This window comes from Pinus tabuliformis, chromosome 4_1, assembly GCF_031772625.1.
Source record: "Pinus tabuliformis cultivar Carrire ecotype Pingquan chromosome 4_1, CPIR1, whole genome shotgun sequence".
Taxonomy (NCBI): Eukaryota; Viridiplantae; Streptophyta; class Pinopsida; order Pinales; family Pinaceae; genus Pinus; species Pinus tabuliformis.
The window spans coordinates 418407883-418424145 of NC_142303.1; the positions used below are offsets into that span (position 1 = coordinate 418407883).

Below are 16263 nucleotides of genomic sequence, written 5' to 3' on the forward strand. Positions count from 1 at the left end.
AGCGCGCTTCCGAAATTTTTAGACGCTTCCTGGAAATTTGGAAGCGCTGGCGCTTCCGAAGCGCCGAAGCGCGCTTCGTACGGCGCTTCCCAGACGCTTCCCAGGCGCTTCCCAGACGCTTCCCAGACGCTTCCAGAAAAGCTTCCGGAAAAGCATTTAGAAAATCGTTTTTTTTTCAATTTTTTTTTAAATTTTAGGTGAGTTTGCTTGTTGGGGGTGGGTCCACCTTGGGTTAGGGTGACAAATGAAAGCAAAAAAAAATATAAATATAGCAGATGCTCCCTCATCTGGTCCCTTGGTTCCTAGGTTCCATGGTTCAACACCAACAGCAGGGGGTTCTTCTTCATCAGTTTCAGTGCCACGACTTCCAGAGGCACCATCTTCTTCATTGCCACCACGTGGAGGCCCGCCACCACGTTCTATTCGTGGTGGAAGGAGGAGAGATTAGTAGATATATTCACAATCTACTACTTTTTGTCATAGATTACTCATTAGACTTGTAGACTTGTGAATTTGAATTTTGAACCTTTTTGGCTTGGCGGTGACCAAGTGACATATTTTGTAAACATTATTATTTGAATTTTGGACATGACAAATGTTGACAGTTGCTCACTTGCTAGATAAATCATAATATGCTCTATGTTTTATGTTTTATAATATGCTTAAATGTTTTATGTTTTATAATATGCTTAAAAATTTGATGTATGTTTGTAATAGCTAGAATATAGATGATTGTTGTACATACTAGTAACTACAATGGAATCATGGATGCCATATCTATCTTGATTTATGCAAAAATATGCATGTTTTCATGTCTTCTACAATTAATTTGGTATTTGGGATGTTTGTTTTGAGTATAAATGCAAAAAAATATAAAAAATATATATATATAGCAGACGCTTCCGCGGACGCTTCGCTTCCTAGATTTTTGGAAAATGACGCTTCCGCTTCCGCTTCCGCTTCGCTCCCGCTTCGTGCAACATTGGCTCCGATCGACCAGACCATCTCGACGCTCTCAAAGTACATGGAGCCCAGCGACTGTATCGTAAACGGGGGCAACGAGTGGTACGAGAACACCGAGCGGAAGGCCAAGCAGGTGGTCGAGAAGGGCTTGCTCTACTTGGGAATGGGGGTCTCCGGAGGCGAGGAGGGAGCTCGCAACAACCCTTCGCTCATGCCTGGTGGCACCCTCGAGGCCTACAGGGAGGAGAAAGAGCGGATGGCGAGGGTTTCTCAAAGTGCATACGGCGCCAACACTGCTCTCCAGATCTGCGATCTGGGCGTCAATGGACAACAAAGGAAGGGAGCGCACTGCCAATACAGACGATCTGAAGCCGCGCACACTGACAATGCCAAACTGCCAATCGTTTGGCTCTTTCACGAACCAGAAAATGACCCTCAAGCGACAAATCGAACCCTACTCTAGCTACGAACAATCTCCCCTCTCCTGAAACAAGGTGTATCTGACAGAAAGGGTCAAGGGATTTCAAGAATGGGCACCAAGCTGGTAGATCGGCTCATATTTGGGCTAGACCCAAAACCTGCAAATGTTTTGACTATGTCTGCTATCGACCAGCGGATCCAAGGACAAAAGGCAAAAGAGAACCTCTCTTGAAGATTTGGGTAGCGTAGGGCCCAGATCTGGCGAAGCAAGAACCCGACAAAGCACTAATATGTCCAGATCTAACAGATCCAGATACATTGGCAACAAATCGAACACCTTCTCAGACAGATTCACACACTACTGAGGTGGACTCGACAAATATTCATCAAAATGTTGAAGGGTAGACATATCTGTTGGAAGCTCTGGAAGGGGATGAGGATCCAAGACTTAAGGCATGAAATACATATTCACCTCAGTATACTAGCAAGCAGTCAAAATCTGATTTATTCAGGACACAGCCTGCAGGATAACCACACACTTCAGGATTACGGCATTGTCAAAGATTCGACTATCACAATCAATCTGCGTCTGCGGGGCGGATGCTCTGGAACCAACTCAAAGAGCACAAGCTCTTTTAAAGATGCAGTCAAAGGAAAGGAAAGAGCACAAACCAAACCAGCAACATTGCCCGATCTACCAGGGCCCTACATTGTGGAACAAAAATCTGAGAATCTTGTTCTCACAGTCTCAATGCCTGAGGTAAATGATCTATATTCAGATCTCTATAACAAAGCAGTTATATGTAGATTTAATGGCTTTTGGCCAAAATCTGATGTGTTACACCAATGGATTTTTGCTGCATGGTCACCAAACTGTGAAATATACCTATGCCCCAAGGGGTTCTTCATAGTCAGATTCCACACAGCACAAGAACGGGAACATATCCTTAACAAGGGACCATGGTTCTGGGGCAATGCTGGACTCTTCATGACCCCTTGGTTCCTAGAGTTCGATGCCAACACTATGGTGGTATCAAAAATGCTAGTTTGGGTCAGGTTGCACAACCTTCCATTACACTTCTGGCATCATAATGTTTTAATTGCCATTGGGAACTCCCTGGGAAAGTTCCTAAAGATTGATGGGGACAGACTTACAAGGGGAATATTTACTTTTGCCAGAATATGCGTTGAAGTAGATCTCAGCCAAGGACTACCAGACAGTATTACATTGAATTTCAATAATACACAGTGGACTCAACCATTAGACTACGAAAATACAGCTTTTCGATGTTGTGGATGTTTACAAACAGGCCACCTCCATAGTGCTTGTGCCAAAAAAGACCCCAAATGGAATAGGAAGCAACAGAAAAAGCCAAAAGGCTGGCAGTACATAGACCCCTTGGAAGAAGAAGCAGAAAGAGCAGAAACAACAGGAAATAAAGCATAATCGGATGCACAAAAGGGCCAGAACAGCACACACAAGGAAGAGAAAAACCCCACCAATCCCTGCAACTTGGGGCCCTACAACCCCCCGCAGCAACAAGAGACCCAAATGGAAGTAAGTGGCAGCAAACGAGCTCATGGATCAGAAGGATCGGACTCCGACAAAGAATACCCCATAAATACTAATGAAAGTCAGTTGGCCATTGTAACATCCACTCCCAACACTAAAGGTTGGCGAAAAGTGGAAAAGTAGAAAGGTCGAAACGAATAGGTTAGGGGATAATTTTTTAATTTTTTTTTATGTTTCCTGTGAAAATAGGAATAGCTTATATGCATATGCTCTTTAGCATCTACAACATGTAATTTTTCCCTATGAATAAAATTACGATTTTTTCCAAGGGGAAAAAAAGAGTCTAAGAGAAATTAAATTCTCCAAGTGGAAAAATTCATGGGTATCAAAAAATTTTAATTTTTGGAGGTCCCCCACCAAGTGAATATTGGAAATTTCAAGAAAAATTGGACCCTTGGACCTTGGTGGTTAAGTTAGAGTCAATTTTTTTAGAAAATTAGCTCAAAATAATTAATTTTGAGCTAATAAAAAAAGGATTTAATGAGAAATTCGAAATTTCCTCAAAATAAATATTTTCAATGGCTGAGATTAAAATATCATCAAAGATTTATCGACGACCAAGATTATTTCGACGAGGATCAAGCCAATTAGCCATTATTTTTCCACTTTGGAGGATTTATCTATAAATTAGAGAGTCGTTTGAGTATCAAGCCATTTGATTTTTGGCTAAAAAAATCCGCAGAAAAGCTTGATGTAATGCTACTGTCCCACTGGGAACGTTTTTTGAATCATAATAAAGACTTTGGGGTGCAGTTCATGATGTTCACTATTCATTGATTTGTGGTATGTGCTGGGTACAGGCTTTCCTATATTGTGCTTAATATTTTTAAAAGTTTGTTTTTCATTAGATGGGGATAAGATCATTCTATTGGTAGATTTTGGGTTTATCTTAGGTGATCTGATTCGCCATATGTCTAACAAGCTTTCTTGAGAAAAATAGTGTTTGCAAGTTCCCCAGTCCTTGGGCTCCAAGTTCACAAGTTGTGGGCATGAACTGACCTTTTTGGACTTTAAATATTTGTATGGTTTATCTAACTTAGCTAAGGTTGTAGCTTATGTTTATTTTCCAAATTATTATTAGTCATTTATCAAAGAAAACTCCATAAAAAATTCTTTCTCAAAATTTCTTTCAAAAAACATTGTATATTTGTAAATTTTCTAAATAAATTTGTAAATTATTTTTCTAATTGGGGTTTTGGGAATTTTTAAGACTTTTGTATATACTGGGGTTTTGGGTATTCTTTTATCTTCATTTTTTGGAGGCGAAATCAAGTGAAAGAGCTGGAATAGAGCTAGATCTAAGCCCTTGAGAGTAAGATCTAGTCTCTAATTTTTTTTGCAGCGCTAGCTATTGGAAAAATTGAGCAAAACTACAGATCTGTTAATTTTTGGTATGTTCTATGCTTAACAGCAATTTACTTCAATTTTCTTATTAGCTCGATATCAATAACCAGATTAGCAATCACATCAGCATAATAGTAAAATGTAGATAGAACATAAACATAAACAGTAGAAGACAAGCCAAGACAAGAGGACACAAGATGTGGCACCAGCCAGGGACAAACCCCAATGTGGGGAAACCCTTGATCAATTCTTCTTATATTCTTCAATAGTTCAACAGAGAGATAGAGATAGTACAAATATACAAATCTGGTGTTTTATGATAGCAATAGTAAAGCCTTGACCAGAGAAGTCAATGTTGGTCAAACAGGGCAAAAGCTTCCTTAGATCATCTATATAGCACCAACAGGATGCTCATTAAACTGAGCCAAACATGGTCAAACCTTGACCTAATACATTTCCCAGAACGTTGTTGTCTTCTTGCTGCACTAGCTGTCACTGCTTCAGAAGTTAGGGCATCAACCTTCAGCCCTCATCCTCCACACAGTGAACAATAGTTTTGTTGTTGTCATCATGATGACTGGTTAGGGCACCAAACACTACTGTAACAGTCCTCCAACAGTCATCAAAACAGCCTTTAATCTCTACGGTATTACCTCACAGGACAACTCCTTGGTTATGTTGTTGATCTGGGCATATATAAGCCCTCAAACACCCCTACGCAATCCTTGACTGTGGTGTTATGGCCTGCGGCCTAACACACAGTCTTCCTGTAGCTTCTAGGCAGCATAAACCTTATTCCTTGTCCCTCCAATGATACCCCAACAGATCTGTTCCTTAGCTCCTCTAACTCGACCCTCCTACAAGAAGAAAATAGCCTCACACAGTCACAAAAGGATGCCCAAACAGTCCCTTAACCCATGCCTAGGAACAACCTCTATTACTGCGCTGTCACCTACAACAACCCGAAATTCTCTTCTTCTTTCACGTTGTCAACAGGCTTCATCTAGTTGTGTTAGGGCTCCCTTTGTTGCGGCTAGGGCTCCTCCTCTTACTAAGGCTAGTGCTCCTTTTGCTGCGGCTTAGGGTCTCTCCTTTAGCTGTGTATTAGGGCTCCTTAGATCTGCGGCTAGGGCTTCTTAGATCTACGGCTAGATCTCCTTCATGACTGCGGCTAGGGCTCTAGCTCTCATAGATGACTCTTTCCACTACATCCTCCTTGAGAGAAGACAAACCCAAAACAAGTGGAGAGAGATCATGAGATGATGCGTGTGTCAAATGACTTGAGGTCTCCTCTATTTAAATGCAACGTTGAGGTTGAGCTGGGGGTAATTTGCTTGTTGGCCGACCGTGACGAATTGTCCTATAACACAAATAAATTCATATTTTTATGAATACTTATCAGAATCGGATGATCTTCAGATCAATCCTACGCCTCTCGGAGAGAGGAATCCAAGAAAAATATCAGCTGCCATAAATAAGGTCACCCATATGGAGTTTGGCCCTAGTTGCCAAGTTTAACAAGATCTGAAGTAAATAAAATTTTCTAAAGCAAGGGTTTGAAGTTTCAGCCCTCTCGGGCCTAGATTTGGCCCCTCCAAGTCCAGTGTTAGCCTCCTAAGGCCCTGTGTCAGCCCTAGAAGCCCCAATGTCACCTTTTCCAACCTCTTTAGGTTTGGTCGTAAGCCCTAAGGACCTTGGCCCCCCTCTTTTGCCCCAACGTCTAATTTTTTAGGCCTTTCTATGCCCGGCCGTGAGGCCTAGGGGCCACGGCCTTCTTTTTCGGCCCTCCTTCCCTAGGTCATCACCCTTGTGGGGCCCACGGTAGCCCTTTAGGGCTCTTATCCTAAGTCGCTAGCCCTAAGAGGGCTTCCTCCCTTTAGCGTCAAGCCATCTTGGCCTTTTCCTACCTCTTTTGCCTCTTCCTTTCTCTTCCTTAGCCATTTTCCCTTGCCTTTAACCCTCTTCTAGCCCTAGTTTGACCTTTGTCCATTTCTGAAAATTTTAGGGACTGAAGCTTGGTGTGTTTTGCAGAGAATTTGGCTCAAAAGTTTGGCAACTTCATTGGAACATTTTGGCAAATTTAGGCAATTGTGCTTCAAGGCCTTAGGCCTAGGGTTTGCTCTCTAAACCCTCATTTTCTCACCGTTTTCCTACAGCTGTAATATTTATTTATAATAGTGAATTAAAAGCCCTAAAAATACATATAATTGGTCAAAATACTTCAAAATTTGCATTAGTAAAATTTTCATAAATTTTGGCCACTTGGGCATTGCATATCTAACCTAGATCTACTTGTTAGCTTGCTGGAATATCTCTGCATAACTAAATAATCAGATTTGATATTTTCTGAATATTAAAATGCTAAAAATTTAAAACTTTCAGTTTGGCAAGGTTACTCTAAATTTTGGGCATATTTTGGCACTTGTTAAAACACTAATAACTCAGTATTTACACATCTTTTTCTGTTGTAATAAATGTTTTCAAATCTGATATTTTCTGAACATAACATACTAAGAGGTCTAAAACTCATAAATCTACCTTGGCAAGTTGTTGGGCATCTCATTGTTCATATCTCGTTACTATATTCTTGTTCTCTCTTGGAGCTAAACTGATTTACTTCTTGTTTTCCTAAAGTTGAAAAGCGTTGATAATTCTCGTTGGCTTCCATCCCACAACCTACTCTAAAGACTGGTCTCAAAAAAGTTAATAGAGAGGTTCCATTTAGACTAGGTATATAATCTAAAATTAACCAAGATCCTTGCATTACACCTAGATCTTAGCTCTTGCATTTCATATAGGTTAGTCTATCATTTAAGTAGCGGTTGTCTAGCCAGTTACTTGGTCTTGATTTGTAATAAGCAAGAATTGTGACTCCATTAGGCACTGATCTCATCTAATCAAATCTTTAAGTCTTGCTAAATTTTACCAAGTAGCTAGGCCACTCATTCGTGTCTCCTGGGCTTGTTAGTTTCCAACTTGCCTTCTATCATCTCATTTCCATAGGGACTACCCCCCATAGCCTGTTGTTGGGAGACAACTAGAATGGAGTGGGCAGGGATCAGAGTGACAGCCTCTGCCCTGAGCCGTTGTCATTGGGCCTGTACAATCTGAGCAACTACACTTCCAAAGCAAGCAAGCCCATTATCTGAGCCTCTCTTACAATATGATTTTGAAATCACTTTTTCCATCATTGGTCTATCTTTCCTAATGATTCTTATCATATTGGGACTCCTCCCATTGGTGAAAGTCCATAACGAGCAGGAAGCTTTAGCTGAGGTGATAGTGAGCTATTGCTCCATTGTTGCCACTTTACCTAGTAGTTTCTCTAGAGGATCCCCCTCCTAGGGCCCCTGCTAGTTTGAGCGGTAACAGGTACAAAGCCCACCACTTGGGTACATTGCCCACAAAACCGCATTTTTATGGGTCAACTCCTCACAAACTCTATACCCTAGGAGTTATGGGAGTACCTCCCAAGCTACAATTCTCAACACGGTGGAATCGGGTGGTGTGACCATTTTGACACCTAAATTGATCCGATTGTTGGCATAGAACTAGAAAAGGATAGTTTGCTATTGAACCGAATGATTCTTGTACCAAACTAGCCTTTTTCCATTGGATTGGTCAATTTTGTACAATGCAACCAAGGACCCTTCAAACACAAATTTTGAAAAAAACTTATGAGTGCGAAAACCTAATATTCAACCCTAGGGAACTATTAATGCCATGTCACTAATAGTAATGTTAAATTCTTAAACATTACCATTAATTGTTTCAGGATGTTTGAGAGGTTCCAATCTCATTAGATTCATAAGGAGAAAGTACAATTTTAGATCCCACTCAAAATCTAGCAGACTTAATAATTTTTAAGATTTCGGGATTCTAGGGATTACAACGTTTCCATTGGATTCTACCATGTACGAGGGTATGGAATTAGCATTTAATCAAGAGCACCAAGCACTCCACACACCTTGATGTTAGTGGCAATGATCATTTAACTCCTCTACCATGACCCAAGTAAAAATGTAACAATCATTTAAACAAAATCTCGATTTGACATATTAAGTTTTTTCTATCATATTTTAATGCTTAGAGGGTGATATTGCTGATGAGTATCCTAATATAGGCAATGATTTTGATGATATGGAGGTATTTGTTGTAGCGTGATTTTTTTTTTTTTTGATGCTAGAGACCATTTAGAGCCCCTATTTGTTGATGTATTTTTGGTTCAGAGATGGATTGCACTCAGTGCCATTTTGGTTATGTGTACCCTTGCTATATATATGAGATACCCTGCATATTTGTGTATAATGGTTTGGATTCATATGGATGCACATGAATATACAAGTTTTCTTTTTTCAAAATTTGAATATTTACGTATTTTTTGGTTGGCCAGTGTTTTTCCGGTGCCCAATTTTGGGGTTGATGAGTTCGATGACTGGTTCAGTTTTGATGAAACTGATTTACACCCTCATGAAAGCTTTTGTAAATTATCACAAACACACACACACACACATATATATATATAATCTTTAATGCATGACACAATCCCAGTACCTAATTCCCACAATGGTTAATGAAGACAGCAAGCATAACATCCTAGTGTGAATTTCAAGCACACCCTTATACCATCCTACATTAATGCCTCCAGATGTTAAGGTTACAGATTCTGTCTTTTGATCTCCTTTCACTAACATCCCTTCAAAAAGGGGGTTCGTCCATTCCTTCAAGATGGACCTACAAAGTTAATTTCTTCACAGAATTTGGATAAACTCCAAACACACATTTAAAACAGATCCCGGCCTCTACTGCAGAAAGACCTCATAATGAACATGTCCTAGCATCAAATGTAAAAATGGAGGTAGGCTGTTCAAACTTCAAACGTCCATGAAACATAACAATACTATTTTTTTAACATATAATGAACAAGCCTCATAATGAACATGTACTAACTTCATAAATAGAAACAGAGGTAGGAAAATGTCCATGAAACACGACAATGCTCATTAATTAACATCAAAAGCCAAGGGCAGTTTTTGAAACCTGCAGAATATTTAGAAAATTCAAAAGAGGAAAAAAAAATTGAAATGATAAAATACTTATTGTGATCAAATGTTATAGAACATTTGCATAAAAGTGACTAAAAAGATACCACAGCCAAGTTACCTCCCCACAGTTCCAACTATTATTATGATCCTCGCCATCATTATTGTCTTCCCCATTTGCCAAATTATGCTTCTGATTGTATGATACAAGATCAGCTAATGAAAAGCCATCATGTGCACACACAAAATTGATACTATGCCATGGTTTCCTGCCTCCTTCCTGTGGACAAAAATGGTAAACATAAGAGACAAAGATAGAATTTCATGAATCATATTATGTTAAAATATTTAAACAGTATAGTCAATTAATTATGTCTGCCTTCTGGACACAGAAAGCACACACCCACCTCACCACATGCAAACACAAAGCCCACAGAGTAACAAACCATTTTACAGATGATACCAGTGTAAAACCAAATAGGACTTGTTACCTCGCAAGCTAGCACTTACAAGTTTATGTCCAAAAGATAATTTCTAGCCTATGGGCAACTAAAGAGGGAGACCTATGTCACCTCACCAGCCCTCTCCGCACCTGAGCGACTCTCCCTAGCACAAGGGGGGCTTCCCTAACTTAATATTACAAAAGCCTAAGCAATTGGGCACAACGTGAAAATGAAGAGTGGCTTTGGTAAAACATAGATTTCTAAAATAGCAAAATATAAGGTGATGGGAAAATCAATACTAGAGTCTAATCCATTGCATGTTTCCAGTCCAAAACGTCACAACTTATGAGCTATATTCTCAAGTAAGGAGGCAATGTTATATATGGAATGCACAAATTACAGCATTCTTATTTGGCTGTTTATGAACACAGAAATCTGATTTCAAAGGCCCTAATGAAAGAACACTAGCCAATGATCATAACGATATGTTTGCAACTTAGAAAAATGCAACTTGCAGCATGTTCCCGTTAAGAAATCATAGTATTCATTGACACTTCCAGCAGAAAACATAGTCATTAAAGGAAAATTAACCACTTCACTATTCTAAATAACTCCTCTAAATAAAGAAGAGTTACCATATTGAAGTCCTCACAACACCCTTGAAGAATTGTATTTCCAACTTCCATATTCAACAAGAGCTACCACTCATACAAAATGATCGGTAAAGGTATATTTGTAGTGGGTAATATTACCACAAAATCTAGCAGGCCCAGAAACACTTCAACTTCTTCGCACTTCCTTCTTCGACTTCTCTTTCTTTTACTTCCTCGCATAAGAGGTGAGAGTGTGAGTGATCCAAATGGAGGACGAGTTCCTCTTATATATAGGCTTCTTCAAGGGTGGATGTGGCTCTTCATGTAGGCCGACTTGATCTTGGAGGTATTTTGACACTTTAAAGACAAAATAAAATTTTCTTTACAATTTACAATGTGCCCATAGGGTCTTCAACATATGACAATGACTCTTATACCTAGGACAAACCCTAGAGGTTAGAAGCACTCAATGGGTGCTTGACCTATAAAATAAAAGACTTGAGCATGAAACCCATGCTCCAATAATAATAATTTCTTTTTTCTTTTATATTTACAAGAATACATTTCATACTAATGAAGACCAAACCTAGTTACACATTTTTCAATATTACGAACTTTCACCGATGGGAGAAGTCCTGATAGGATAATAATCAAATTTAATAGATATTCTAAGGTTTTAAGGTGCAAGATGATAGGTTAGGACCTCTCAAAGAATGCTCAAAGTTATGATATAATGCTTCAAAAGGTATTTCACTCCTTATGAGAGACCTATGAATGAATTGCACAAGACCTAGGGTTTCGTGAATTATCATCGATGAAGGTACTCCTGACTCCCGAGATCAAGGCAATAAGGAGAAAGGGCTTCTTATGATATACTTTACCAAGTATTAAGCTCATACAACCGTCAAAGAAGTCCCAAAGTTGAGGAAACTAGCTAGGGTTTCCCTCTTAGGGCAACGCTTAGGGCAAGAGAATTTATAGACAAAATCCAAGTGGATGCCTACCAAACTTTAAGGTCAAGTAGTCGAAACCCTAGGCTTGATGTTTGGGCTCTTGGGATCCTACAAAACCTTCTCCTAAGAAATTCGCTCTAAACCCTAGATAGTCATCCTATCTCAATGTTGATTTTGGGTAGCATCGGATGTGCTCTAGCTCCGAAATTTGGTGAAGGGGCTAGAACACGTAAGATCTCCAGAACCCACCAATCGCTTGGAGAAATTCCACCCGGATGAGGAGTTATTAAAATAATTAATATTTTTAATGAGTTCCTAAGTCTAAACATAGGAAAATAAAAATATTAATGTGTATTAATAAAATATGGGTGAGAAAGTTCTAAGTGACGAGGATCAACCCAGTTCTAATCTTAGCCATTGATTAGGGACTTAATCTCGGTCATTGAAGACTCAACAGGAAAAGTATAAGAGGAGGCTTGAGGGTCAGTTGGAGAGACACCGAGTGATCAAAGAATTCGATTTTCTGGGGCGAGGCTTGCTGAGGAAATCGAGTTAGTGATTAGAGTTGCAGTGAGGGGCAGTTCAGCAAGGGATTTTCATCTGAGGCTGAAGAATACATAGCAGAGAGGCAACGCACTGTTGGGAGAGATAGTGCAAGCCCTAGAAGGGTTGATGCAGAGGCCGTAAAGCTGACGCAAAGGACGCAAAGGGCTTACGCAGTGAGACGCAGAAGCTGCAAAGTCTGACGCTAGGCCTCAAAGGCAGCGCTGGGGAGATTCTGTGGGGTAGACTGAAAGCTAATCAGCAACTCCTGGAGGAGTGACGCAGTGCCAAAGCAATGCTTGGAGCAGCTTTCGCTGTCTAGCATAGGGAACAACGAAAGTCGTTGTGGGGTTTGATCATCCGTTTGATGATTTACAGGAATATCTGTCTCTGAATAGAGGTACTACTGCCGAGGATATTCTCTGTTGGGTAAGCCATTTTTGGCACCCTAGTTGTATTCATGAAATCTGCTTAACAATACAAACCCTCTATATGTTGCACCGATTTTCCCGAATTGGGTTTTTCCGGGACGATTGGCCAAAAATAACGGTGTCCCTTGTGTTATTGTCTCAATTTATTTCAGTTCATGATCTGTATATTTGTGTAGGCTGCAATAGTGTTTACATCGATGTTTATGTAATTAAATAACTTGTTAATGCAAAGAACAAGTAGGAGATTGTAAAGCAGTAATTGCAATAGGGGTTTTTGATGTGTAGATTCAGAAAATTTTCACATGGTATCAAAGCGATTGCAGATCATAGGCCGCTGAAGACAGCAGCCGAGAAATCTGAGAATTTGCAGCAAAGAAGCAGCTATCTCGAGAGACAACGTTGTTCCAGAGCTGAAGAGACAAGAGGAGTGATGCAGTGCAGAGAGTGTGGCGCAAAGGCTCACGCAGTGCCTGCGTCAACATTCTAAGCCAGGAGAGGGAGACGCAGTAGTTGGGAGGAGCCCATGCAGTAGCTGCATCAACCATCAGCGGCAACGCAGAGGCAGAGGAGGGAAGATCAGGCCCACGCAGAGCCACATCATCTTTCTGAGCCAAGAAGGATTGACGCAGTTGGCCAGGAGGAGCAAATTCAGCCCACGCAGAGATTGCGTAGAGCTTGAAAGGCTCTAATTCTTCGAGTTGTCAGGGCTAAGGGAGCTGTGCATATTTTGACTTGTGGAGCTAGTGGGACGTCGTTTATGTCAGTGCAGAACAATGTCTAAGGAGACTGAACCAAGATAGAGGGAAGCACTACCTCGACAGATTTCTAGCCAAGAAATTTAGATCCAAGTTGCAGTGGAAAAGAATGATTTGAGAGGAGTGATTCGGCGATTTGTCGGAGGATTTCCGAGAGGGAAATCAGGACTCAGAGGGAGTCTAGAGAAGAGGAGCAAAGATGGCAGTGAACGGATTGAAACATGGTTATTCACCTCTTTGGGGTATAATATAATATATATGTCTACTTATGTGCTTTTGACTCGATTGATTTTCTCCACGTAAAAAGTAAAACTTACCATTCACATAAAGAGATTTTGTATTATTTTTGTTTTTCTTTTACCTTGAAAATACCATGGGCAATTACCATGGGTTGCTAAAACCACGAGCTTGTAAACCATTTAATGAAGAATCAAGATAATCTTATCTACTCTTCTTTCTCTGACATATAGTTTTAAAGAACTTTTTATCAATAATGTAGAACCGTTTTATATATATGAATGTTCTCCTTCAAAATTTAAATAAGACTATTTTTTTTAATAGTATATTTTTCATATGATTTTTTTTCTTTTTTTTTTCTTCTCTTTTTTTTTCTTTGACTATCTTGTTTTTTTTTCTTTCCTTCTTTTTTGTTTAATGGCCAAAGCCTTGAATTACGAAACTGGCGAAATAGAGAAACTCCAACTTTGTGTAGCGAAACACTTCAATTGTGACGACAACAAAGTTGACTAAGGATTAATGGCCAAAGGTCGGATCAGACTAGTTCTCTTCAGCGGTTGAGCATCTAGAGGATCAAACAGCTCTGATACCAATGTAACGACCAAAAGTTATATATGCAGCGAAAATCTTTAAAACACTTCAAAGATGTAAATGTCCATTGTAAGACATGTAACTGTATATTGAATATTGTATATTGAATTGATGTAAGATATTTACAAATGAGAATGAGGGACTGCTTATATACCCTAGGCAGGTGCCCTTTCATGAATGGTCATGTCTCTAAGACATGCATCTTCATTACTAACTAACTAACCATTAGTTAATTAATTATTTATTTATTATTATTATATTTATTATTTTTATATGAATTATATTCATAACACCTTGATCCTAGGATACTCCATCTTACATGATATTACTCAAACCTAGGTCTAGCATGCCCTCAATTAGCCTCTTTATGGGATGTGAAGTGCCTCTTCATCATTGTTTGAGCCTTGTACTTGAGTCATCCTTTGAAGCCTATTGTGTCACCTTAAACCTCTAAGCCTAGAAAATCTATTGTAGGTGACCTTGATATCAGGACTCCTCCAACTAACTAACCATTAATTAATTATTATTTATTATTTTTATATGAATTATATTCATAACACCTTGATCCTAGGATACTCCATCTTACATGATATTACTCAAACCTAGGTCTAGCATGCCCTCGATTAGCCTCTTTATGGGATGCGAAGTGCCTCTTCATCATTGTTTGAGCCTTGTACTTGAGTCATCCTTTGGAAGCCTATTGTGTCACCTTAAACCTCTAAGCCTAGAAAATCTATTGTAGGTGACCTTGATACTGGGACTCCTCCCATTGGTGAAAATCCATAAAGAGTAGGAGGTGGTGGTTGTTGTGTCACAGTGGACCCTTTTACAAGACCTGCTAGATTTTGGCATTTTGCGACAACAAGGACTCGGGGCATGATTCAATGTTGTTGTGTGATCATGTCATGTATTACTAGACATCTCAGACATCTTATATATCAGTTATCTTTTCATATTTATCTGGAAGTGCAATTATTTGATGATGTTGTTACTTCAGATGCTTAGAAAATTGATAAAAAATGAATGTATTTGTATTTTTTTTTTTATTTTGCCAATATTTTCCAACTTTATCCCCGATGTTGCCAATGTTTTCGTTTTTGAATGCTCAACAATGCTTTGGCCAGCATGAGATAACCATAAAAGAAGAGTCAAATAGTGAAGAAACTGAAGAAACATAGCCTGAGAACAATACCTGATATAAATGTGGACTCCCACAGATGCATTGTGCAAAAGCTCCAGCAAGTCCATCTGTACCCTTAATAAATTGGCGTACTATATCTCGATACTGCCAAAATTGTTTATGAAACAACATGGAAAGAAGAAAATTAGTTAATAATCAAAGACAAATATCATGATCTTTTACTATGAGCATAAACCGCAGGAAATGATTCCATTTGAGTTTTCTAATAAGTTATTGGGCTTTACTTCATTTGAGAAAATATAAATTATTTCTGCTCTTACAGGCTTCCTACTTTAAAGATATACATATCTTAAAAACATTAAATTGTACAGAAGCCAAAACTACCTATCAGATTAAATGAAAACTGAAATAGTTTGCTACATTTTTATGTCAATTACTCAACACCATAAAAAAGGCCTATGCAAATTTCAAATCAATTATGCAACAGCTTTAGGGACCATGTGTTATTACAAGTCAGGGGTTCTAAGAGGAATTCAACTAAGATTAATCACAGCACCTTTTTTAAATATGATCAGTGCTTTCACAAAATCAACTTGACCGATGCAAGACCCATTTTTAAAATCTTTGAAAAATGTAGAGACAAATATATGAACAGTTTTTGCATGATGCAACCGAGAAAAGTAGCGACAAAATGAAAAGCACATGTGAAAGCTACAGTTTGGCAGCAACAAGGATCCAATCACACTGAACATTTAATAAGTTAACAACACATTATAATTTCTCAATGATAACTGCAGAAGAAGATATGGAAAACAGATACTTTGAATAAATCAATGGAAGCAGGTAGTGTCAACAAAGCAATCAAAAAGCAACTCAATCAAGTCTCAATAAGATCTGATCAAAGCGAAAGTATCCAGCTGTAATTGATTGGAAACTAAAACCAATAAATCAGAAGTCACAACGAAGGGTGAAACATATCTGAACTGCCAAAATCCTGCTATGCTCTGGTAGGCTACAAATGAAATTTCCAGGGATATTTCTTCTATGATCCCTCCACTCACCAAGTGATTGAACATGGAGTGGTTGTCCTTAATGGACTTCCTACTCATGATCTACCCAAATCTCTCTCCATTTGGACTAATACATTAAATCTCAAAGGAAATCCATAGAGGTTGTATGTGATTATCAAGTTAATATTTCTGCATAAAACTCCAATTGACTAGCACACAATAAA

General features: G+C 39.0%; 1 protein-coding gene across 2 annotated transcripts in view; it reads right to left on the bottom strand.

Moving 5' to 3' along the window:
• The window catches only part of ISA1 (isoamylase 1), a 255664-nt gene that overhangs the window by 36603 nt on the left and 202798 nt on the right, over window positions 1–16263 (bottom strand). For both annotated transcript variants that reach the window (XM_089419849.1, XM_089419848.1), the window contains 2 exons: window positions 15081–15173; window positions 9464–9622 (listed from right to left, as the gene is read on the bottom strand). In XM_089419849.1, the coding sequence (XP_089275975.1) occupies window positions 9464–9622; window positions 15081–15173 (252 nt within the window). The remainder of the gene's footprint in view (window positions 1–9463; window positions 9623–15080; window positions 15174–16263) is intronic.